General features: G+C 40.8%; 1 protein-coding gene and 1 long non-coding RNA gene across 2 annotated transcripts in view; both read left to right on the top strand.

Moving 5' to 3' along the window:
* LOC310635946 overlaps positions 1 to 26,525 on the top strand; it is an 871,275-nt gene that overhangs the window by 277,239 nt on the left and 567,511 nt on the right. The window lies entirely within an intron of this gene.
* On the top strand, positions 1,851 to 11,718 carry LOC310633281 (vomeronasal type-2 receptor 26-like; the record flags this gene model as incomplete). The annotated part of the gene is made up of 6 exons (XM_083350980.1): positions 1,851 to 2,056; positions 2,974 to 3,265; positions 3,640 to 3,765; positions 6,586 to 6,813; positions 7,310 to 7,436; positions 10,823 to 11,718. 6 exons carry the CDS (start codon positions 1,851 to 1,853, stop codon positions 11,716 to 11,718), a joined length of 1,875 nt encoding a protein of 624 aa, XP_083207106.1.

The following is a 26,525-nucleotide window of genomic DNA, read 5'->3' as shown; positions in this document are numbered from 1 at the left end:
TATCCCTCCATCTGTGTTTTACTTGTTTAACTCTGCATGTATAGTTTCAATGTTTTAATAATTATGAAGTTTTCAGAAAATGGTTTTTTTTACATGTACTGTTTTATTGCATTGTGGTAGACTGCCCAGAATCATTTTCTGTGAGATGACTGGCCATATAAATTTGATTAATCAATCAGTTAATCACTAAAGACCCATCAACAGCAACAACAGCAACAGTCCTACTCTAATATTGAGGAAGTTGGGGCCATCTGGATCTCTGGGGAGATTCTACCACAAGAGCTGGTTCATGGGTCCAACTGGATGATATGGTTTCAAAGAGGAAATGCCAAGATTCTCCCTGTGCTAGTCCTGCCCTGGGCAATATTAGGTGTCATAAAGTTATTGACTTCCCCCACTCCACTCTCTGACTGATTCTTTAAAGCAGACATGTCAAACACAAGGCCCTGGGGCCGGATCTGGCCCGCGAAGTGTTTTCATGTGGCCCACGAAGCCATCCTGGAAACAGTGAGGGAACGGCCCCCACTGCCTTGGCCCAGGCCCAGTGACCCTCCTTCTGCCAGACCCTCAGATCTGTCCCACTCCTGCCCAGGCCCCCATAGGCACCCTTGATGCAAATGATGTAGAGCTGGCCACGCCCACCCAGTAGGCCATATGCACTCTAGCCATGCCCACCCAGTAGGCCACACCCACCCTGGCCATACCCACCCAGCCCCCTGAGGGCAACTGCAATGCTGATGCGGCCCTCAATGAAATTGAGTTTGACACCCCTGCTTTAAAGGCATCTAACCAAAGATTGTGGAGTAGCAAATAAAGTATAGAAGTTTAAAAGATGGTAGATTTTATTAGGTTTAGTTGCCTAGATCAGCAAAACAGGCTTCATAGGATTTTATTCTAAAATCTACATGCTATCCTAATTTTACCTATGTATTAATTAATCTTTAAGGATATACAATGTTGCTGTATTTTCTCTTTCTCTTTTTGTACTGGTTCATAATTATATTCTGGTTTCTTCTATGATTTAGTTCCACCTTTACAAAACAAAGAACAGCTTTTTTTTCTACAATGAAGAACAATGGCTACTTTTTTTCAAAATTAAAATGCCTCAATAGTAAAAGTTGAAGTCAAACTTTTGATGACCATAATGAATAAAATTAGTTTTCAGGGATTTTGTTCTGTTTTGGATACATTATAAGAGGGAAGAATTGGTCGAATGATTGATCAAGAACAGCCACCCATCTCTTAACAAAGGCAGCCAAAGTCAATCACAGATCAGGATCCACTGTATCCATATGGAGGATTGACATTTCAGACTGATGGTAAAAAAATTTTTTTGAGGGTGGAATGTATCAAGAGATTTTCTAGGAGACATTTGGAGGGGAACTACTCTCTCACTCCTTGTCTCATCTTCAGAGTTTCACCCCATTTGTGACTCCTCCCATTGGGCACCTGCCTGTTCACCTACTCAGAGTTCAGAGACTTGCCATTCTCCAAATCATAGTTATTTATTTTTTCTCTTGGTGCTAAATCTCTAAAGGCATTTTGGATAGCTTTCAGACATCACACAAACACAGCCATAAAATGCTTCTACTCTTACATCACATCAAAGCCTTTTTGGCTAATGTCTTTGCACTATAAAATCTTGGAGGCATAAGTGGCCCTGGGGAAAAAGAGAACTTTAAAGGGTTCTCAGTCAGGTAGGGGCTGCAAATGTGAAGGCTTGGCTGGACTCTGTCTGGATTAGGAAACCTCTGGAGGTTCTGTCTTGGAAGAGGGCTTTTGTTTCTTCCACCTCTTCAGGTCACTGTGTCTTCAAAGCAAAGCTGGAGACTCCATCAGAAACACAAGTCATGTTGCTGCTTCTGCTGCTTCTGCTGCCCCAGGAAGTTCTGGCAAGTCTCAGAGCCAAATGTCTCTTGACTCTGAAGAGGGACGAGGTGCACCCACAGAATGATTACAAGTCAGGGGAGTTTCTCATTGGTGGCATTGTCTCTGCAACAAGGATATGGCTTCTACCATTAAGCTTCAACAAATCTCCTTCTACTCAATTTTCTTGGTAGGTCAAAGTTTCTACAAGAAATTAAAATCTCTCCATTCTACCCTGAGTTCTGGAGTTCAACCCTCCTCTCTTGTAATGAATGATCTCTTTGATTTGCTACTTTTTTTTTCTTTTTATGTCTCACTTCATCCTTGGGGATCTGTTTGCCTCTTTTCAGTGATATACCTGATTTGAAATATATTTCAAACCAATGCAGGAATTGTGAAATGCTTGGGGGAACATTTTATCATTCAGGAAGGACTTGTGAGAAAGCTAAGAAATTCTAGATGGAAATTGACACAATAATGCAGAGAATTTGCAAGACTGAAATTGTGAAGAAACCAACATTCTTTTTATGGGGACTTCTAAATAATGAATTAGAAAAAAATCATAGTGGGTGAATTTTAAATATGGTAACTTGGCAGAATTATTGTATGCATAATGATGGAAGAATTATAGAATTCCCACAGTGGAGGACCATACTGTGAAAATATCAGAATTTGCAGAAATGAAAAATTATCTGTTGAAAAGAAGATTGGAAGTCAGGCGTTGGTTTGTTTTTTTCATTTCTTGCACCTTTTCTTCCTTTCCCTCTTTCTTTTTTAAAAATTTGATTAATATTTCTTTTTTCTGTAAAATTTCTTAATAAATCCATTTTTTAAAAAATAGACAAAGCTAACAATAAGTAGTTACTTCAGACACCATATGCATTCAGTATCCAAGAGTAAAACAAAAATTGAAAGAATCTCAGAGTTCCATTCAGATAGGTGAGATATTTTTTATAGATTATTTTCTTTAAAGAAAAATCATCAAATATATAATGAAATGTCTCCAGACCTCTCAGCCTTAGATGGATTAAAAATACAATTGTTGAAAGGATAGTTAAATAAAATATTGTCACCATTGACTATGTTCTAATATTTTCATACTTTCAGGAAATCAGCAACAGAGTACTGGAAAAGGCTTTCCTTCCTTTTTGCAATCCAGGAGATCAATCAGAATCCCAACATTTCATTCAATGTCACCCTGGGATACAACATCTATGACAATTATTTCAAAGCACAAATGACCTCAGAGGCTTTGCTTGACCTGCTTTCGGAGGGGCAGGCCAATGTTCCCAACTACAGCTGTGGAAGGCAGAGAAACACGGTGGCTGTTCTTGAAGGGGTTGATACTGATATCTCCATCCAGATTTCAACCATGTTGGGAACCTACAAAATCCCACAGGTGTGTCTTTGTTGTGAAGACAATTTTTAGACATGCAACTTACAGCCAGACATCCTGTGTTGTAAAGGAAGAGCAAAGTTCTATTATGGGAATTGCATGAAGTAAGGATGAAGTTTCTATCAATTTGAAGAGAAGGATCCAAGCAGAGACACCCTTCCCTCATACACTCCTAATGTAGACTGTGTATATCTGCTGGCTATTTGCAACAGCCAAATGCTGCACTGAAGTGAGAAGAGAGGTAATATAAGAGCAGAATGACTAGAGACTCCCTATAAAAGTTTCTTCATTGCAAGGAGCAGGACAATTCCTCTGTTAGGGCTAGATTTTGTTTTTGTGGTCTCCAATAAAATAAACTTTTTTTTTCTCATTTTCAGATCAGTTACGCTTTTGATTCCCAGGTTCTGAGTGATGAAAATCCTTTCTTCTATCCAATGCTCCCTGCTGAAGGAGTCCAGTACCCAGGGATAGTGAAGCTGGTTGTCCATTTCAGGTGGTCCCTGGTGGGTCTCCTTGCTCCAGACACCGAGAATGGACAAAGGTTCATGAGGACATTGACTTCCATGCTGACCAGGAATGGCGTTTGTCCAGTTTTATCACAAACCTTTTCCACAGCTCTTGATAAAATGTTCATAGACTTGAAACCATACCGCAATTGGAGAAAAGTGAATGTCTTTATTTATGCTGCAGATGTGAATACACTCACTATAGGGGTTAAGATTATGCTTCGGGTATTTGAAAAGCTTACTGAACCTCTTAGAGGAAAAGTCCTAATCACCACAATCCGCTGGGACATCAGTACTTATTTGGCAGAAATAACCTTTTCTGCTCAATACATCCACAGCATATTTTCCTTTCCTATGAAGAAAAATCATATTTCAAAGTATGATGGGCATTTGAAGTTTTATTCTTTTATGAAACACTTTGTACAGACCTCCTTCCTGTGTTCCTACACCAAGGATGCCTTTTCAGTGAAAGTCTGGAGACGGTGCAAGCAGAGAGAAGAACTGGAAGCTCTCAAGAAAGAAGAAATGAATCAAATCCTGACTGGGGACAATTATTTCATTTACAACACAGTCTGGGCTGTGGCACGGGCCTTAAATGCAGCTTATTTATCCAGATCCAGGAGGACATTTGATAGTGGGAAAAACTTTAAAACTCCAAAAATGAAGGCATGGCAGGTATTTAATTTATATTGCAAAACTCTCCATAGCAGCTGGGAATCACAACTGTAAGAACTGTGTAACTATTCTGATAACAGTTTTACTATATTCTGAATATTTAAAAAAATTACAGTAAATTCCAATTTTTCATTGCTCTCTTTTCTGCAATTAATTTCACTCTGCTAATTTATTTCCCAATTTCTTTTTATAACTTCTTGGCAAAAATATTTTTCCTGCACCTCTTTCTTTGATTTTTTTTTTCAAATTTTTTCTTTGTTTGATTTTTTTTTTACAAGCAGAACCATTACCATGTACCACACAGTCTAAAAAAGTGTGTTGTGTATATTAAGCTGTCTAACATCTCTCACACCCTCTCACTTCCTGGGCTGCCCTTCTACTCCAGGACAACCTTTATCCAGAGTGGGTCTCCTTCTTTGGCTAAGAATCCCTTTGATTTTCCTTGCCTGACTCAAAACTCTCAGTAGAATCACAGATAAGAAAGGATCTCATCAAGCAGCAGCATATGGAGAAGCCTCTTTGGGCCAAGAAGCTGAGCAGGCTAAGGTCAGGTGAGAAGATGAAGGGTTGGACAAAACTCTAGAAGCAGCAAGAGTGAAGAATGTTCCATAATATTCCACAGATATTCCAAAAAATTGCAAGGAGGTGAACTTAACTGATACCAGAGGTCAGCCTTGGTGGAGCAGTGGGCTAATGCCTCCTTAAGTAACACCAGCTGCCTGCAATTAGTGCAGGATCACATCCCACCAGGCTCAAGGTTGACTCAGCCTTCCATCCTTCCAAGGTAGGTAAAATGAGGACCCAGATTGTTGGGGGCAATAAGCTGACTTTGTAATAATGTCGCTGGGGGGTGTGTGAAAGCCCTAATAAGCAGGCATATACATAGAATGAAGGCTATTGCTAAGCACATTGGTTTGTGCTTAGAGTGTAAGCCGCCCTGAGTCTTCGGAGAAGGGCGGGCTATAAATGGGATTAAATAAAAATAAATCTTTCACAATGAAGATCTGGGGTGTCTTCTCCATACCAGATGACCCATTTTCACAATGCAGAGTTTCATAAGCACAACCCAGTAGCAGAGCAAAGGCACCCATAATCATAGTCAAACTGAGCAAATGTTTTTCTCCTCCCATCTCTCCACTAACCTGTACACCCGTTGTTTACAGTATTATTGCTGTGTGGGGCATCTGATTTCATTTTGATCTCACTGGCTGAATTCCTTCAGTGTACTCATGCACAACATGCATTTATTTATTTATTTATTTTATTGGATTTATATACCGCCCTTTCCCGAAGGACTCAGGGTGGTTTACAGGGTATTTAAAACAAAGATCGATACAAAAGTTAAAAACAATTTTTAAAAAGATTTCTGTTTGGGTTTTAACTTTGGACCTCATTAGTTCACACTGTATGTATCCTTTCCTGTACTTCCCATGAGCTTTCTAAACTCTGCAGTGACAATTATGAATGGGAGAGATAAAGGACGTCTGTAAGGACCTGCCTCAACTAGCTCTCCCAAGAAAGCAGAACTCTTGAAACAGGCATTGTCTCAAAAAGGAACTTTTATTAGGAGCTAGTGACAGCAAGGAAACAAAGCCAGGTCTGAGGAAAAATCCCACACAAGCAGTATGTCAAAAGCAATATTTGCTACTCCTCCCCCAAAGGTCCCACTGTCCATTTGAATCTCAGCCAATCCACAGGTGGTATCTTGTTTTGGTAACTGGCTCCTTTGGCGTGCTCTTCAAGGTTTCTCTTGGTTTTGTTTCCCTCTGATTCCACACACAAACCATCTTCCAGAGAAGGGTGATATTATTTGGCTGCATTCCTTCCCCTGGGGGAAGGACAAAGAGGCAACAGAATGCAAAGCATTCCCCAAAGCATCCCCCCCTCCTAAGAGAATGTCAGCCCCCCCCAAAAAAATTGTTATAAAAGCATGTATAGGATAGATAGAAAAGCAATACATTTCTTTGGGGATCTGACAACATCCTTCACCATCCTTAATTTAACAAGCCATTCCTGGTCCTTCTAAGAGTTTTATTCTATGTTCCTCAGTACAGATCCTTCAGTCCTGCTCAAATGGAGCAGTCATGCCAGAGAGCTTTCTGGCAATCTAGATAATGTTGCCCATTTTCTCTTCCATTCCAGCTTCATTCTTTCCTTCGAATCTCTCAGTTTTATAATAATTCCTTCAAGGGGATATATTTGGATGAGAATGGGGAGCTGGTAGCAGACCTGGACATTGTGAACACAGTGCTATTCTCCAATATGTCTATTAGCAAAGTGACAGTTGGGAGTCTAGAAAGAGTGGGATCCTTGGATTTTAAGTTGATGATGAACCAGAATGCTATTGCAAAGATGGAAATGCTGAACAAGGTGGGAAAAATACTTTATTCTATTTTTTGTTTGTTTGTTTTAAGGTCTTACCAAGAGGATTGCAGAGTTGGGGCAAGGACAGGCTTGGGACAGCATCTCAATTCTCCCAGAGGGAATTTTAATTTTGGTTGGTTGTTCAGGAGTCTATGAGAAACATATCCTTAACTATTCCAGTTAACTGGTATCAGTCTTCTGCAAGGGAGCTAGAGTTAAATCATAGGACAAAATGATTGATTTTGCCAAAGTAGATATCCATTCAACTTTCTTTTGAGTAACTACATTGAGAACTTAAAATTGTAGTGGGAGAAAAATTAGAAGTTAAACACGCCTACAGCAAGCAGCCAAAATGAGTTTAATGATCTCTACGTTTCTTGTAAGCTTTGAATATAGCAAAGCTAAGCTTTGAACTGGAAACGTCCAAACTTTCCCTTCTACCTCCTTTAGGAAATACAATAAATAATGTTGTGGATGTATTTTTTTCCCTCTCTCTACCCAGCCCCTTCCTCATTCCAACTGTGTGGAAAGCTGCCCTCATGGATTCATGAAGGTGGCTCAGGAAGAGAAGCCCATTTGCTGCTACAATTGTCATCCTTGTGCAGAAGGAACCATCTCCACCATGGAAGGTGGGTGACAGCAGGAGAAATGGGCAGACTTTGGGGAAGACCAGAGATCCTGGCAAATAGATGGGGAAGAAATGGAGGTAGTGACAGATTTTATTTTCCTGGGCTCCAAGATCACTGCAGATGGGGACTGTAGCCAAGAAATTAAAAGACGCTTGCTCCTGGGGAGGAAAGCCATGACAAATCTAGACAGCACACTAAAAAGCAGAGACGTCACCCTGCCAACAAAAGTGCGCATAGTGAAGGCCATGGTCTTCCCAGTTGCAATGTATGGCGGTGAAAGTTGGACCATAAGAAAGGCTGAGCGCCAAAGAATTGAAGCCTTTGAACTGTGGTGCTGGAGAAGACTCCTGCAAGTCCCTTGGCCTGCAAGGCGATCAAACCAGTCAGTCCTAGAGGAGATCAATCCGGACTGCTCTTTAGAAGGCCAGATCCTGAAGCTAAAACTCAAATACTTTGGCCACCTAATGAGAAGGAAGGACTCACTGGAGAAGAGCCTAATGCTGGGAAAGATTGAGGGCAAGAGAAGAAGGGGACGACAGAGAATGAGGTGGCTGGATGGAGTCACTGAAGCAGTAGGCGTGAGCTTAAATGGACGCCAGAAGATGGTAGAGGACAGGAAGGCCTGGAGTAATGTTGTCCATAGGGTCGCGATGGGTTGGACATGACTTCGCAGCTAACAACAACAACAACAGAGATCCTGAGATTTTACATGAATGTGCATTTTGGAAGGCTTGGCCATAATGGTTCCCACCTCTTTGAGTCTTGATCAAATTACACATTTATGTCATAGTGGATTATAAGAAATGATCTTGGAGATTAATCTGGTATATAGGTCAAGCAAACAGGGATGCAGATCATGGATAAAGATACAGGAAAAGTGAGGGTTGAGTATTGTGAGAGATGATATCTCTTGCTCTTTATCTTTTATGATACATCTTCATGTTTCAAATTGCAGTACTACTTGCTTCATTGCTCTTGTTAGAAATTCTGTTTATATATAGCAGCACAGAGGAAACAAAGAGTACAGTTGCCATGTGTTTTACTGCTCAACTGTTTAACTATAACAGGAAACAGGAAACTCTCCTTAGAATAAAAGAGCATAGAGTGCATACCATAGATACAAGCTTGTAAACATTGCCATCTATTTACTGAACACTACTGTAGTTGTTGAAGGGACACGGTGGCTCAGTGGGTTAGGATGCTGAACCTGTCGATCAGAAGGTTGGCAGTTTGGCGGGTCGAATCCCGAGTGCCGCGTAACAGAGTGAGCACCTGTTACTCATCCCAGTTTCTGCCAACCTAGCATTTCGAAAGCACATAAAAATGCAAGTAGAAAAATAGCAACCACTACGGTGGGAAGGTAACAGCGCTTCATGCGCCTTTGGCGTCTAGTCATGCCGGCCACATGACCACGGAGACGTCCTCAGACAAACGCTGGCTCTTCGGCTTTGAAACGGAGATGAGCACCGGCCCCTAGAGTCGGAAACGACTAGCACGCATGTGTGGGGGAACATTTACTGTAGTTGTTGCATAAAAATTCATTCCAACAATGAATTCCAACACCCTCATTCAACAACTACTCTTTATATTAGCCCCATTTTGGATCTTAGTTCTATAAATCTGTTTCTTTTGCTTCTTCTTGTCTTTCTTTTTCCTCTTCTTCTTCTTGTCCTGACTGTCCACAGAGGTGGTGCTGCCGCTGTGGCTTCGGCCTTGGTTCTCTGAAGGGTTGAAACTGGAGTTGATGGGGCTCTGGTTCTGGCTGGGCTGGGCTGGAGGACCAGGGCAGTGGCTGCAGTCTCTTTTGGAATCTCATTCCTGTCTCTGTTTTGGTAACTGGCTCCTTTGGCGTGCTCTTCAAGGTTTTTCTTGGTTTTGTTTCCCTCTGATTCCACACACAAACCATCTTCCAGATAAGGGTGATGTTATTTGGCTGCATTCCTTCCCCTGGGGGAAGGACAAAGAGGCAACAGAATGCAAAGCATTCCCCAAAGTATCCCCCTCCTAAGAGAATGTCACCCCCCCCCCCAAATTGTTATAAAAGCATGTACAGGATAGATAGAAAAGCAATACATTTCTTTGGGGATCTGACAACATCCTTCACCATCCTTAATTTTTCAAGCCATTCTTGGTCCTTCTAAGAGTTTTATTCTATATTCCTCAGTACAGATCCAGGTAGCATTAACGGCCCTCTAAAAGAAGGCAAGGGACACGGTGGCTCAGTGGGTTAGGATGCTGAGCTTGTTGATCAGAAGGTCGGCAGTTTGGCGGGTCGAATCCCGAGTGCCACGTAACAGAGTGAGTGCCTGTTACTCATCCCAGCTTCTGCCAACCTAGCAGTTCGAAAGCACGTAAAATTGCAAGTAGAAAAATAGGGACCACTACAGTGGGAAGGTAACCGTGTTCCGTGTGCCTTTGGCATCTAGTCATGCCGGCCACATGACCACGGAGACATCCTTGGACAAGCGCTAGCTCTTCGGCTTTGAAATGGAGATGAGCACCGGCCCCTAGAGTTGGAAATGACTAGCACACATGTGCGGGGGAACCTTTACCTTTACCTTTAAGGAACATAGGACAGTCATTTGGCTAGGGTGCCTTATTGCTTCTGTTGTACTATATCTCCTGATTGAAACCTCTTGTAGTCTGGTTTCTTCTTTTATAATATTTTGATAGTCTTTCTCAGTTAATCTCAGGACGTCTGTGCCCAAGTCATCTGTGCCATGTGTGTATGCAGCTTTTTCCTCCTTGGAAGTATTAAATACCTGATTGCAGTTAGTTTATTTCCAGAGTCATAGAGAGGGGAGGAGAGAAGAGAGGAGAGGAGACAAGACAAGAGGAGTCATGAGTTGGGACTAAGCCAAACTTCCTTCTTGATCTTATTGGAAGATGTTCCTCTTTCTAATAATAAAAAAATGAGGAATATATTTTAATGTCCTCACTGCATATCCAACTCATCTTCAACGGCCACTCCCCCTAACACTTTTTTCCCATGGCAAAGCTAGAATTTATCCACTTCAGCTGGCATAACCTACATGAAGTGATCCTTTACATTTACTTCATTCCATTGTAGCGTAGCTCTCATTGGTGCCTTAAGGTACTGACAAAAGACTGTGCTCCAATTTTCAAGAGGTTCAGCAGTGGAAAGGTAAAATAATGGAACTGCCTTCCTTCCTTAAATCCTCCCTCCTACTTTCTCAACAAGTTCATTGATGAAATTGTGTCATCAAAAAAGAAAAATAATATTAAGCTGCTCTAGCTGGAGTTAAATGAAGAAACACACCGACTTCACCCACAAACAGTCATTCACATCAACAACAAGTTTACCCAAACAATGTATTTTACTAAAGGATGTGTTAAAGGGAGACCCTCCTCTTGCTCTTTTTCAGATGCAGACAAATGTACTGAATGTCCAGAAGATCAACATCCAAATGTCAATAGAGTTCACTGTATCCCCAAGATTAAAAGCTATCTTTCTCATAAGGAAAATCTGGGCATCCTCCTAATTTCCATGACCTTGCTCCTCTCTTTAACCACAGGCGTTGGCTTGGGGATCTTCATTAAATTCATAGAAACACCAGTTGTCAAAGCCAACAACCAGGACCTCTCCTACATTCTCCTGGTCTCCCTCCTGCTTTCCATCTTGACTTCCTTCCTGTTCATTGGCCGGCCAAGGAGGGTGATCTGCCTCCTCCGACAAACAGCCTTCAGCATTGTCTTCTCAGTTGCCACTTCTTCAATCTTGGCCAAAACGATCACAGTGGTGTTAGCCTTCTTGGCCACAAAACCAGGGAATAAAGTGCAGAGATGGTTGGGGAAGAGCTTGGCCAACTCCATTGTCCTTTCTTGTTCTGGTCTCCAAGTTGTCATCTGCATCATCTGGTTGGGCACTTTCCCCCCATTCCCTGACTCTGACATGCACTCCCAACCTGGAGAGATCATCCTACAATGCAATGAGGGTTCTGTCACCATGTTTTATGTTGCCCTTGGGTACATGGGCTTCCTGTCAGTTGTCTGCTTCATGGTGGCTTTCATGGCCAGGAATCTCCCTGGGGCCTTCAATGAAGCCAAGCTGATCTCCTTTAGCATGCTGGTCTTCTGCAGTGTCTGGGTGTCCTTTGTTCCAGCCTACCTGAGCACCAAGGGGAAGTACATGGTGGCTGTTCAGGTCTTCTCCATCTTGGCCTCCAGTGCTGGATTGCTGGGCTGTATTTTCATCCCCAAGTGCTACATTATTATTTTTAGGCCAGATCTAAATACCAAAGAACATTTGATGTCAAAATAAAAAATAACCTTTACAAATCTGTTATTTTTCAAAAAAAAAGTCATTTAGTAGGCTTAATTAACAGGTTTTGATCATTTAATGTTTGTTTGTTTGTTTATTAAATCTAAAATGCTGCCCAACTTGGCCAGAGATGACTCTAGGAAACTTAGAATCGAGACAAAAGAAAACAAAAGATTAAAATAATAAATAGTAGCACTAATATTGGTTTAAAATTGACAAATATGGGAAGGAAGGGACCAAGATGCACATGGGGAGGAAATATTCCTCTTATTTCTAATACAACCTGTATTTATTTTCCTCCATATTCCTAAAGAAACCAATAGTAATATACCAAGTCTCATTTTTATTTAAAATAGTGTGGCTAAAATCAGTTTCCAGATGAATGGGACTATTTGGTAGGCAAATGAAGACATAAGGAACATGGCCTTGCAGATCACAGTGACCTGTGGTAAGTTTCATCATAACATCCCCATAGCAACCCCTGAATCTGAATATGCAATTTTTTCTTATATTTAAGACCACTTTTCTTTGCAGATTACAGAAGGGAAAGAAGTAACCTGAGATTTATTATGCTATTGTTGCCCAAAAAAAGGTTCGGCCTGATACAGAATCCAATCAGAGCCAGACACAAGTGACAGACATTTGCAAAACTTTTATTGAAGTGCTTTAGTAAAAAGGTCCCAGCCGCTGAGGGAGCTGAGACCCTGAACAACAGCACAGCACGATCTTTTATAGAGTTGATTTACAGAAATAGGGAAGTAACATTTCACAAAGTTATTACCTTTTTTGGAGCTCTACATTGCTTTTAGTCTGCATGTCCATTTCTTTATGGAATTGCACCTTGTTTGAGCATATGTGTCATTTTGCCCTTATATGCCCTTATGTGTCATGCCCTGGTTAAACACTGCCTGTCCTTTTGTTCCCACTTGTGGTTTCTGTTGCCAGATCTTGTCACTGCCTATCAAATTTCAGGTAAGGTAAAGGTTCCCCCGCATATGCGTGCTAGTCATTTCCAATTCTAGGGGTCGGTGCTCATCTCCGTTTCAAAGCCGAAGAGCCAGCGCTTGTCCGAGGACGTCTCCATGGTCATGTGGCCAGCATGACTAGATGCCAAAGGTGCACGGAACACTGTTACCTTCCCACCACAGTAGTCCCTATTTTTCTACTTGCATTTTTACATGCATTCAAACTGCTAGGTTGGCAGAAGCTGGGCCGAGTAACAGGCGCTCACTCTGTTACGCGGCACTCGGGATTCGACAGGTATTATTACCATTTCGTTATTTCAGACTGACACGTTTATGCAGTTACATTCCTTTCAGTTATCCCTCCCTCCCAAAATGGGGATATATATTGTTCCTTAGTGGGTGATCCATACTATTATTTATAAATATGGATGGATCATTTTCCCCCTTTTTTGCATTATTTCCCCTCCTTTCTGAAATGTATAACTACTGATATATTTATTTAATAAACAAATTTATATGGACACCCCACTCCCAAATAGGTTACTTTGGATGGCTTATAACATTAAACATAACAACATAAAAACTCATAAAAAACACATCACATTCATACATTATGATAGTATCTCTTTGTTTAAAGGAGTTTCTCACTATTCTTTTGGAGAGTATTCCACTCCCAGTATATTTTTCTTTCTTTTTTCAACATCCAGCCGGGGATGACTTTATATGTTTAATGTTAATTTATTTGATACTTGGGTCAGTGTTTTTTTATCCTTTTTGTTGATGTTAGTTCTGGATATATCTTTGTTTTTTTCTCTTTTCTCTTTTATTTTTTATGATAAAACATACTGTTTAACACTGCAGTGAAATCTGATTATTTGCTTTGGATCCAGTGTTTTGATTCTAGAGAAACGGGTGTCAGCAGTGGGATTCACATTTTTTTATCTGTGACCAGGAATGAAAACAGGGCATATGTATGTGTTCAGTGGTGGGATTCAAATATGTGAACAACTGGTTCTCTGTGTGGATGCCGCTTCCGGAAGTCTATTCTGGGCCTGGGCAACAAAAAATTAGCTACCGGTTCTGTCAAAGTGGTGCGAACTGGCTGAATCCCACCACTGTGTGTGTTATAATGATCCCATGTCCATTCCTGCTGCCAGAAAGGGCACATTTAGGTATGTGTTTAAGGCAACAGTCTGTGTCTAAAATTGCCACGGTTCCAATAGATGAAACCCATCAAAAGAACTTCAGGGCAAGAATTCTTCCTAAAAGAACATTTTATTCAGGAAACTAAGTATTGGCACTACATAGTTGAACCCAAAACTAAAATCCCTTCCTCAGATACAAAGTAATAAATTGCAATTCCCACCCCCAATAAGCAGTCATAAATGACGTTCTCCAATTAGCCTAAACAGTGAGCTTTCTCTCCAGCTCCTCAGCCCGCCAAACTGTTATCAGTTCATCCTTGATCTCCCACAGAGCTGTGTTATTATTATGGCTAGCTGAGCTCAAGCATTCATCCCAACCCCCCTTCTGCACCTGATTTCTAAATAGAAGAAAAAAACGTGTTAAAAGCAAAGTGGAAATGGCTGCAATTTTCATCAGCTGTCAGAGCGGGAACATCCAATGTTTACAGTGTTGATGAAAAGTTTATTTTGGCTAAGGAGGTTTGTTAAATGTGTGTGGCCCTTTATCATTCCGTTCCTTGGCAAGGGGAATTTGGTTTTGGAGGGGTGAGCATGGCCCTTCGCTGCTTACTTTGTTCACTTTGGGTTTCAGGCAGAGAGGAGCAGCAATCAGTCTGTCTGCTGTCAACCTTCAGAGGACTTTTCAAGACATAAGGGTTTAAGAAAAAAGAGAACTTTCTCTTGGATTGAGAGGCACAGCCCCTTGATCAAAAAGTCAGTCCATATGCTTGTGTGAGGTTATTTTATAGGGATTCTCTAAATAAGACCAAAAATGGAGAATTTGGTGCATACACATTTAGCCATGTTATTTTTTGGAGTATGGAGGATATGCAGTGCTTTCACCTGCTTCAATTTGTTTATTTAGCAAGTTTCTCTGTCTGCAGCTCCTATGCAACCTCCAGCTTGGTGAGTTCCTTGCTGTTGGGTGTTTAAAAGGAACGGGACAGAGTGGGGAATGAGGAAGAATATTAATGATGCCTCCTCATCTCCTCACTTCTGGCATGAAAGGTTGGAGCCAGGAAATAGGCCTACTGGCTTTGGCTCCCCTCCCAGGATGGAGATTTTAACCAGGACAGCCTCACCAGCCTAATTTGCCCAACAGTATTAGGTTTCATGAATGGGGGGTACTGACCCTCCCAAAAGAAAACATTTTACCCCAGAAGAGAAGGGAAAGTTGTGTGGCATGCAGGGGGAGGAGAGACAATATATATCACCCCCACTGCTATTCAATTCTCCATTTTGTTGTGCCAATTTACTTTTTCTGGGATGGAGATAGCAGCATTTGGAAGAGATAGCAGCATTTGATGGAGATAGCAGCATTTGGAAGAGACAGTTAAGGTGTCTGCTTGTGACACTAACAGGGAAGAATCTGGAAAGAGTTTTGCGGAAAATAAATTGGAAGTGTTTTTAAGGAGGGAACTTGAAGGTGAGGAATGTTTTTCAGGGGGAGGGAGAAATCCCAAGGATGACAATGGATGTTGGTGATTCAGAAAGGGAGGGAAGGGGCCCAGAACAATTCCTGTCTGCTCCCTCCCAGCCTTTTAGTTAAAATGAAAGTGAATGAGAAATATTTTTATTTTGGTAGCAGTTTTAGCATTGAAAATGTGCTCTTGTTGGAGCAACGAGGTTCTGCATATGAGGATGGACTGCTGGGTTAGGATTTTTTTAAAAAACCTGTGCTGCTGCAGATCAAGAATGTTCTTCCAGGGAGTTGAATTAAATGATTGAATCCCCCCACCTGGGGAGAGGGGCAAAATCAGCACCCTCAAACAACCCCCTCTCTCTTCCACAAGAAGCAAAAATCGTTGGGATTGAAGATTATGGACTGCTGGAGAAATCCCACCTTGTAGGAGTTAAAGAAGGGACGTGGTGGCTCAGTGGGTTAGGACGCTGAGCTTGTTGATCAAATGGTCAGCAGTTTGGCGGGTCGAATCCCGAGTGCTGCATAACAGAGTGAGCGCCTGTTACTCGTCCCAGCTTCTGCCAACCCAGCATTTCGAAAGCACGTAAAAAATGCAAGTAGAAAAATAGGGACCACTCCGGTGGGAAGGTAACAGTGTTCCGTGCACCTTTGACGTCTAGTCATGCCGGCCATATGACCATGGAGACATCCTCGGACAAGCGCTGGCTCTTCAGTTTTGAAACAGAGATGAGCACTGGCCCCTAGAGTTGGAAACAACTAGCACGCATGTGCAGGGGAACCTTTGCCTTTACATTTAAGGACTTAAAGAGGTGAGTGTAGCTCTCTCTTCTCTTCTTTTCTTCACTGATGGGAGGATCCTGCAGATGCTTCTGCAACACCCTAAGAGGGAGAGGTGATTCAATGGGTTGAAGATTTGTGGCTGTGGGCTGACACTTGCTCACGTAGAAAGTTTATCATGCCTTGGTAAACTTGCCTCTGCCTTTTTAGGATCTGTGAAACTAGGCCAAGCATCCTCAATCTTCAAGGATTCTTCAGTGTAATTTTTTTTTCCAGAAATATACATGGGTTGAGATGTTGCAGGCATCACAACAGCTTTGCTATTATGGGCTCTGGACTTTTGCTGATATAGGTGCCAATCTGTCTGCAAGAACAGCTGAATTAATTCTTGCATTGTGTCCATACATTCAGTTTCAACAAACTTGTGAGGAATCTCATCTGCCAGCCCTTCCTGAAATTGATCATTCGGGGCAACTTCATTCTGCAAAGTGTGTTTTTGAAGGAGGAGCATGGAAATGAGTCATTTAAATTTGATCCAAGGTTCAAGAGCAGGGTCAGCATCTCAGAGTCAAGAGTGAAATCCATGCACAGGGATCACATTTGAGCATTAAATGTCAGAGATCAGAGGGAACCAAATCTCTTCTATAGGCCGAGACTCCTCGGAATGTTGCTGCAGCCAACTGTCACTGACTGGAATCTTGAATCTGTTGCTAGGTAACTAACCTAACAGAACCTCCCCCTACTGCTCCCTTTCTCCTGGGCCATGTCAAGTCAACACCTCAAGAGCCAAAGGAGGAAAAACATAGGGGACAAAGGGCCACCTTGTCTTGTTCCTTTTTGGACATCTCATGGTTTAATGAGATCACCATTAACTATAATTCTGAGATGTATATATTGATTTAATCCCTTGAATAAAATTCTCTCCAAAGTCCATATCTTCCAGACCTTAAATGAAAATTGTCAAAAGCTTTCTCTGCATCTAAGATTAACCCAGCTTGTTTTTCATTAAATTGTTGTAAATATTCTATTATATCCAATACAATTCTTGCATTGTCTTTTGTCTTTTATGTAACAATAGACTTTGATTTTCACAAATAAACTCTTGAAAAATATTTTTAACCTATCAGCCAAAGCTAATGTAAACAGTTTATAATCACCATTCAATAGGGAAATTGGTCTATAACAGACATGTCAAACTCACGACGTCACGTGATGTCATGAGTTGTATCAGGACTGTTTCGCCAGCAATGGCATGGCTTCTGGATGATGCGTCCAGCCTGCGGGCCAGCAGTTTGGCACCCCTGGTCTATAATATATAATATATCTATAAGAGTGTTTCCCGGAAGCTTAGACATCATATTAGCATTTTAAAATGTGACATTAGCATTTTCAACATGAGTTCATTAATATCAGGAAAACATTTATTTATTTTCTTGGCCAAGGATATTTCTTTTGGCATAGGAATACATGTTTTTCAGCACTAAACAATAGAGAGTGTATTCTGGTCCTTGAATACAGTTGAAAGTTTTTAAAAAGATACCCAGTCCAAAAAGAATAACATAACCCATTAATCTGCTACTTAGAGAATGTTATTTAGAATCAATGTTTCCACTGTTCAGAGTAACTGAGCATATAATCAATTCCTTTTATTTTATCTATCATGTTTATACATTGCCTATCTTGGCAAGAGGTGACTCTAGGTGGCTTACAATCAAGAATAAACAAGATAAAACATTCAACACTAAAATAAAAAAAAATATTAACAATAAAATTGACTTTTATACTTCTATCACTTGCTTTCTGTTGTATCACATACGTACAATAAATGTACCGTATGTAACATTTGTTTCCGTACCCGATGAATAGCCTTGAACCCACCTGAATAAACTTGTAAGTTTTTCCCTACTGGGAAAGAGTAATGTAAGCCATCAATTTGCCACTTGGGGAATGTTATCTAGAATCAATGTTTTCCATTGTGGAAGTTTCACATGTAATCAATGCCTTCTATTGTTTGATCGCTTGCTTTCTGATATATCACACATTGCAAATGTATCATTTGTTTCAATACCTTATAAAAACAACTTGACCTCCTCTTAATATTTTTTTTTGCCTGAATTACCTGGTGGTTTGAATTTTCTGGTGGTCAAAGAAGCCACTTAGCAAAAGTAAAAGTATCTCTTTTACTAAGAGCCTTGGTGGAGCAGTGGGCTAATTCCTCCTTAAGTAACACCAGCTGCTTGCAATGAGTGCAGGTTCGCATCCCACCAGGCTCAAGGTTGACTCAGCCTTCCATCCTTCCGAGGTAGGTAAAATGAGGACCCAGATTGTTGGGGGCAATTAAGCTGACTTTGTAATAATGCCGCTTGGGGGGTGTATGAAAGCCCTAATAAGCAGGCATATACATAGAATGAAGGCTACTGCTAAGCTTGTAAGCCGCCCTGAGTCTTCGGAGAAGGGTGGGATATAAATGGAATTTAAAAAAAATCTCTTCCAGAATCAAGTTCTAATCTGCTCATTATTAGATTATCAGAGCCCAAATGAAATAGTGGTGGGAGGACATGTTATCAGAATGAATGGTTACCTAATATCTTGCCAGTTGCTCTATTTTTATACTGGAGTTTGGGTAGACACCTGAACATCAACCATGCAAGAGCTAGAAAGACTCTGTGAAAGAAACTCTATTGTCACTGTGACATCCAGCCAAGGGAACTAAAAGCCACAGCTACTAACAGAACATCTGGCAAGCCCTGTGCTATGCAGTCTCTGATGGCTTTGATAGAAAACCAAGCATGGCATTACAAAATGACACCCACAGCTAATATAACAATGGTCTTGCAGTGCCCTCCTTTTGTAGATTCTGAACCTCCAGGCTGAGCCTGCAGAGCCAACCCAGATGAAGTGCACAACAGTTCTTCAAACTCAAAGGACTACCATACAGAGAAAAAATACTAGCAGAAATGAAACGTCTTACATGGACTAAATGAAGGATGAATGCATAATGCTCCTATATTCCCAGAAGAGGATCCACCTACTACCGGAAAATCCTCTCATTTCTTTAGGCCATTTGAAATCAACCAGGATCTCCAACTTTTCCCAACACCCAGCTGGGTTGCAATCTCAGTGACAATTATTTGAACTTCGGAATGACTTGGGATGCTATGCTGGACCTTCTCTCAGCTGGGGAGGTGAATCTTCCTAACTACAGCTGTGGAAGGCAGAAGGACCTTTTCAATGTCCTTGAAGGGACTGAGACTGAAATCTCTCAGAACACCACCATGTTGGCCACCCACAAAATCCCACATGTATGCCGATAACATTCTATACCATACTTCCCATGTTATAGGTGTCAGTAGGTTGAGATGAAATGAAAGCTGTCATCCATCCCACTCATTTAATTAACAAAGAAAGACTCCTGGTTCATTTCTTTTTCAAGAGTATACTTTATTGAGAACAAAGTGGTTATAGATCTAAGATGGCAGCGCCTGGAATGGCTGCGGCTGCACTGGCTCTTGAAGGCAAATAGTTTTGGGAGCGATAGTAAGGGCTATAGGCCACATGATCAGGAAGATTTTAATGTGTTTGAGCAACATGGTGGAGCTAAGGTAACATACGACATACGACCGACAATCTTTGCTGGCATGGCAAGTTTCTAGTTGTTTTGGAACTGTTAGTGAGACCATTAAAAATCGTTGGCACTGTTTGAATTTGTTCTACCAGCAGCAAGATCTGACTGCTGGCCCAGTGATGGATTGTATTGCAAATCAGGGCTGTTTCCAGAGGAGGCAGAGGAGGAGAGGACCTGGAGCTTATGAAGGAAAGGAACTGGATGAGGCTGTCAGCAGGCCCAGAGGAAGAGAGAGAGGCTTTTGGAGGAGTTGGTGGCGGTAGCAGCAGCGTGCTCCAGGGGCAAAAAGAAGCAAGGCCTCTTTAAGGAAAAGGTGGAAGAGTCAGGATCAGAAAAAGGAAAGAAGGCGAGGTAGTCAGAATACAAGCTAACTTGAGGGCTAATCCACATGGAGCCCCATTTCCATCTGTCCTGTGTGCCATTGTTCACTCCCTAGAGACTAAAATGGACAATGTGAAATTTGAGCGGGCCACGAACAAAGAGTATATATCGGAGGTGGTGACCCTTTGAGAGCTGTATGCAACAAAATTTCATTTTGATGTATGCCGATTGGTGTACATTCAAAGTGACAATAAAGTTATCATCATTATCATTACAGATTACAGCAGTCAGAATCTATTGGCTTGGCATCAAAATGATGCAATTAACATTTCCATTTTTCCTGTCCTCCCCTCTGTTATCAGTCAATGTACAATTAAAAGTTCTCAGGTTGTTTTGGAGAGGGACCCGACGTTTGAACCTTTCCCATCTTCACATTCCTTTTGCTGACCTTGTGCTTGATTGGTGTTCCTCAAAGGGCCAGCTCAGCTTCAAACCCAATCCCGCAACATTCCAATCTCTCCCCCTCCCAATGTTTCTGATGTCAATCTGGCGAAATATGCAATGTGAAGCCAGCAGCAGTATGACAGCTATGACAAAACTAATGAGAAGGTAGGCATTCCCTATGCCCAAGTTTCTATCTGCAAGAGAAGAAGTCACTTGATTCTTCATAACAACTACCATTTTAAAATTATTTTTATTTTTATTTTTCTGTGAAAAAGGCAGCTCACATTATTGCATACTGTTAATATCACCTTTTCATTCTTTTTCAGGTCAACTCTGCTTTGAAAGAACAAATTATTATTATTACAACTTCCTGTTTCTTTTATACACTTTGTAGATAAAGCATGTTCTTTTAACCCCTCAACCCCATCCCATATATTTCTGGCATATGAACAGGATTTCCATTACACAAGAATCATGTTTGGAAAACTGGATATGGCATTTCTTGGACTCAGGTAGTTTAAGGGCACTGGACAGATATTTTGCCTTAAAGATTCAAAAATGCTCAGTAGACATCTTGGAATGTTACTGTACAAGGTTGGAGACCTTATCTTCCCAATACCCTTTAATTATTTCAAATAAAATCATTATCCTTATTTTGTATGGAGAGAAGCTTGGATCATTTTCTACATGTGGACTATTGGAAAATGCTAAGTTTTTAAATATCTCTGTCTCACATTTCTTCATTTCTTCTTGTTGTAAGTTGTTCCCTTGTATTCAGGTCTGGCCTCACAATGATAATGTAGCACTTTGGGATGAATATGCAGCCCAGCAGACCAGCATTGGAGGCCAGGATGGAGAAGACTTGCACAGCCACCATGTATTTTCCTTTGGTGCTCTGGTAGGTGGGCACAAAACTCACCCAAACACTGCAAAAAACCAACATGCTGAAAGTGATCAGTTTGGCTTCATTGAAGGCCCCAGGGAGATTTCTGGCCAGGAAAGCCACTGTGAAACAGATTGCAGCCAGGAAGCCCAGGTAGCTGAGGGTGGTATAGAACAAGACAACGGAGCCTTCGTTGCATTGCAAGTTGATAACTCCAGGCTGGGAGTGTAGGTCAGAGTCAGGGAATGGTGGAGAAACTCCCAGCCAGATGGAACAGATGATAACTTGTACAACAGTACAAAAAAGGATGATGGAGTTGGCCAAGCTCTTCCCCAACCATCTCTTTACCCTGTTTCCTGATTTTGTGGCCATGAAAGCCAGCACCACTGTGATTGTTTTAGCCAGGAGGGAAGAAATAGCAATTGAGAAGGTGATGCTGAACACCATTTGTTGGAGAAGGCAGGTGGCTTTCCTTGGTTGACCAATGAAGAGAAATGGAGACAAGAAGCAAAGCAAGAGAGAGACCAGGAGGATGTAAGAGAGGTCCCGGTTATTGGCTTTGACAATGGGAGTTTCCTGGTATTGAAGGAATGTGTTTAACACAAATCCTGTGGTTAGGAACAAGAATAGGGCAAAAGAGACCAGGATGATCCCCAGATATTCTTCATAAGACAGGAAGGATATAACTTTGGGGATACATTGGACTCGGCCCTCATTAGGATATTTGTCATCGGGACACTTGGTGCATTTTTCCATATCTGAGAAAAGAAAAAAGCAACATTTCTTCAATATTCTGTCCTTTTAAATTTCAAGAAATGTATTCTTGGGACAACAGCTAAAAGCATGATCATTTTCTAAGAAGCATTTTTTAAAAAAAGTTGAAGCAAAAACAAAATTCTGAAGTATATAATTCTATCTATCATCTATCTATCTATCTATCTATCTATCTATCTATCTATCTATCTATCTATCTATCTATCTATCTAATCTCCCTCCCTCTTTATATATCCTGTCAAATGTGCATAACCTCCAATGGAACTTACAATATTAGAAGTTAATAATGAATCGATCTTTCTAGATATTTTGCCTGAGTCCTTCTGGACAGCATTTCTTAATATAATAGCAGTAGTGATAGCACTTAGAATCATATACCACTTCATAGTCCTTTAACCACACTCTCTAAGCAGTTTTCAGCATATTGCCCCCAACAATCTGGCTCCTCATTTTACTGACCTTGAAAGGATGGAAGGCTGAGTCAACCTTGAACCAGTCAGACTCAAATTCCTGACAATGGGCAGAGTTACCCTGCAATACTGCATTCTAACCACTGCACCACCATGGCTCAGGGACTCAACTAATGGACACAGGTGATGTGTATCTTGTGAAATCTAGCAATCTGTCAGAGAAAGTTTTAGTCATGAAAATAATCTGGAATAGCTAATGGGATCAATAGTAATATGGGTGCATAATAACTGTCCATAGCACCACATTGTGCACCAGTGATGTCTTCCTAATGATTCTCATGGGGATGCCCATACAAAATACATTGCAATGAGCCTTGCAATAATGATCCTAAGATAATTCCCCAAGTTTCAAAGAAGTCTGCTGTTCCTAGAAGTCAAAATATAGAGAGAAACATCCAAACTAAAAACAAGAAAAGAAAAAAAGAGGAGATATATTATCTGGCAGTAGTAAAGATTGCCCAATATGCCACACCCACTTATCTCTTCCCAACTCCATCTTTGTTTTGCTCTTCTTCATCTTACATAGGAAATTTTGTAAATGAGGAGAAGGAGAAGAAAAGAAGAAGAAGAAGAAGAAGAAGAAGAAGAAGAAGAAGAAGAAGAAGAAGAAGAAGAAGAAGAAGAAGAAGAAGGAGAAGGAGAAGGAGAAGGAGAAGGAGAAGGAGAAGGAGAAGGAGAAGGAGAAGGAGAAGGAGAAGGAGAAGGAGAAGGAGAAGGAGAAGGAGAAGGAGAAGGAGAAGGAGAAGGAGAAGGAGAAGGAGAAGGAGAAGAAGAAGAAGAAGAAGAAGAAGAAGAAGAAGAAGAAGAAGAAGAAGAAGAAGAAGAAGAAGAAGAAGAAGAAGAAGAAGAAGTTGTTTTGAAGATGAATATTGTAAAAAAGTACAATTCTTTTTATTGAGACTTATAAACAATGCACTAGAAAAGACCTAAGTTGTTTCACTCCCATGAAAAATTCTCTGGATGAATCCACTTCCACAATGTCAATGCTTTTCTTTGGTGTCACCCACCTTCCAGCATGGAGATGGTCCCTTCCAGACAAGGAACACAGTCATAGCAGCAAACTGACTCTCCTTCTCGCTTCTGCTTAAAAAATCCAGGGTGACAATTTTCCACACATTTGGACTGAGGCAGAGTCTAAACAGAAAAAAAAAAACAGCAATGCCAAAGAAAGTATGTTAGGACTCACCATCCATGGAAAATAAAGGTCAAAAAGGAACATTAGCAAAAGAGTCTCTGGCCTTCACTGAGATAAGTATGATCTCTCTAACTCGTTCAAATAGTTGCTAGAGATACAATTTCTGACAATTTCTTCTTTTAATTCACCCCTTTTGCTTTTGGATTTCTCGTTGCAATAAAGGACCATTGCAAAGCTACTCCCCTTTGAAAGTACTTAAAAATGGTCTCCCAGTTAAGATACATAGGAACACCAATATTTCTCCCACCTTGTTGTACAACTTTAGCCATGACAGAATATCTTTATTGATAATAAATTTCTGCCTTTCAAAGCTCCCCATTTGCTTGTCAACAGGATCCCACCTGGGAAGAAGCACCCAGCTTATGACATTCAGATCTGCTGCTACATCTCCATTTTGGTCCAAATACAATTTCCTATGGGAAATATTGCAAAACTCATTCTTCTTCAGAAATGGATGGAACTAGAATAGAAACATCCGGGAATTTTAAAAACAATATTTGGTTTATTATCCTTTTCACATTCAAATCTTTCCTTTATCGATGTCTAACTTGAATGTATGTGAGTTGGGAGACCAGGTGTTACCACTATCTTCAAAAGTGAAAAACAAGGACTCAGATAAATTGGTCAATCGTATATTGAAAATTGTGTACTGACAAAATATACTGTAATTGACCGAATTTGTCTATTAAAGGGAACATTTTAGCCATTGCAATTCATGAAGCAATGGTGTAATTGCCCCCCTCAGGGACACCAAGAACCGCCCACACAGTTGCTTTATGTATTAGTTATAGCTTCTGAATTCTTTTCAGGTGCAGCCCCATGTAGAGCGCCTTGCAATAGTTCAAAACGCAGATGACCAGGGCTTGAGTAACTAAGCACAGGGACTCCTGATTCAGGAAAAGGGGCAACTGGTACACAGCACAAAGTTGTACAAAGGCTATTCTAGCTATGACTGCCACCAGCTCTTTGAGCAGGAGTTTTGAGTTCAGGAAAACCCCAAAGTTGTGGACCAGGTCTCTGAGGAATAGTGCAAACACATCCAGAACTAATGATGCTGAATTAATGGATCCTGAAGATCCATGCAACTGAAGCCATTTGGTCTTGCCAGGATTCAGCCAAAGTCTCTTGTCCCCGATCTCCACAATTTTATTCGCTGAGTGGTTAAGTTGGCCTTTTGTAACACAAGGGGTTTGAGAAGGTTCCTATCCCTCTCCCTTGGAGTTTCATGGATTGTGGTAAGGCCTACGTACCTGCCATGGCTTCAGACTTTGAGCCCCCAACTTCTTTTTGCCATTCTTGCTTCTCCTCCTGGATCTGGAAGAATATGCAGCTTTCAAGGCATAGGTCAGAGTCTTAATAACACTGTGCAAATGGAGGTGAAAAGGGATCCATATCCTTCTCTTTTCCTCTTCAGGTACCAGTGGTGATTTCTGGGTGCATCTTTTCTGGCCTTTGACTGAAAAAATGTGCTTTGAAAAAGAACAATGAAAATACCAATTTTTCAATTTCACAAAGAGTTTGGTTCCAAGGAGAACATCATCTGGCCTTTTCTTTTCCTGAAAGGCAAAGTTCCAGATGCTATGGACATATTTGTAAAGGTCCAACCGTTCCAAAACTAAATACTCAATGCTTTCCGTGATCCAAACTTTCCCTTCAGTAGGCCCTGGCACACCTTTAAATGTTAACTGGAAAGTAAGAATTCTATCCCAAATGTTAACATGTTCTATGTAGTTCACAAAGACATTGACTTTTCTCCATTTAGAGATGGCATCCATGAGGGGTGTTGTATGTCCAGTTGCTGTGAATCGTTGTGATATAACCACACAAATTCCATTCCTTACAAGCATAGGAATAAAGGTCCTCATGAAATTCTCTCCCTCCTCTGTGTCTGAAGAAAAAAGACCAATTAAGGTCCATCTGAAGTGGAGGAGCAGTTGGACAATTGCTGGATATGTGATCCCTTTTGGCGGGAGAATCCGGTGGAAAAAGGGAAATCTACTTTTATCACTCAGAGCCTCTGAAACAATTGCATCACTGATCTGAAAATGCAACGAAGAAGGCTATGCTACATTTGAGGACAGATCAAGTCTAAAATACTAGATTTTAATAAATCCAACTTGCTACTCGTGAACATATTAGAATAGTATATTGTTAATTACTCAAGCCATATCAAGATACAGGATATAACATACAGAACATTAACAAGACTGTACATAAAAATAAAAAAGTTAAAAAGAAAGAATAAAGATTGCAAATTATATTTTTGTACCATGTTAACAGTAAAAGGAAACCAGGCCATCAAAGAACATGGTGGCTGGACAACATGAAAGCCGACACCAGTCAGAGCCAGAACGTGGAACAACTTAAAGAAGCAGGGCAAGATTGGAAGCCGTGGAGAGATTTGGCCCAAGAATCTCCAAGAACAGTTTTGTTCAAATAAATGCCTCTATTATATGTTGTTATGACCACATAGGGAATATGTTTTTTAATATAAGGATCACAATAGGTCACTGGTCTACTGTACAATCCAAGTTACTTATCTCTCCATTGTTTATACACTTGACAATGGAATAATGGATGTGTTATTTCTTCCATCTCTGAAGCTCTGCAAATACAAGTGTGTTATATAAAAGGAATTTGTTTAAATCTTCCATAACTAATCATTGTGCAAAACTGCTCAAATCTTGCTCAAGTAAATACCATCCTAACATATTTTTATATTTTTGCATTGAAATTCTTGGCAATT

The sequence above is a fragment of the Vipera ursinii genome (assembly GCF_947247035.1).
Source record: "Vipera ursinii genome assembly, chromosome: 2".
Classification (NCBI taxonomy): Eukaryota; Metazoa; Chordata; class Lepidosauria; order Squamata; family Viperidae; genus Vipera; species Vipera ursinii.
The sequence above is the reverse complement of the archived record's forward strand: the minus strand, read 5'-3'. Positions and strand labels throughout refer to the sequence as shown.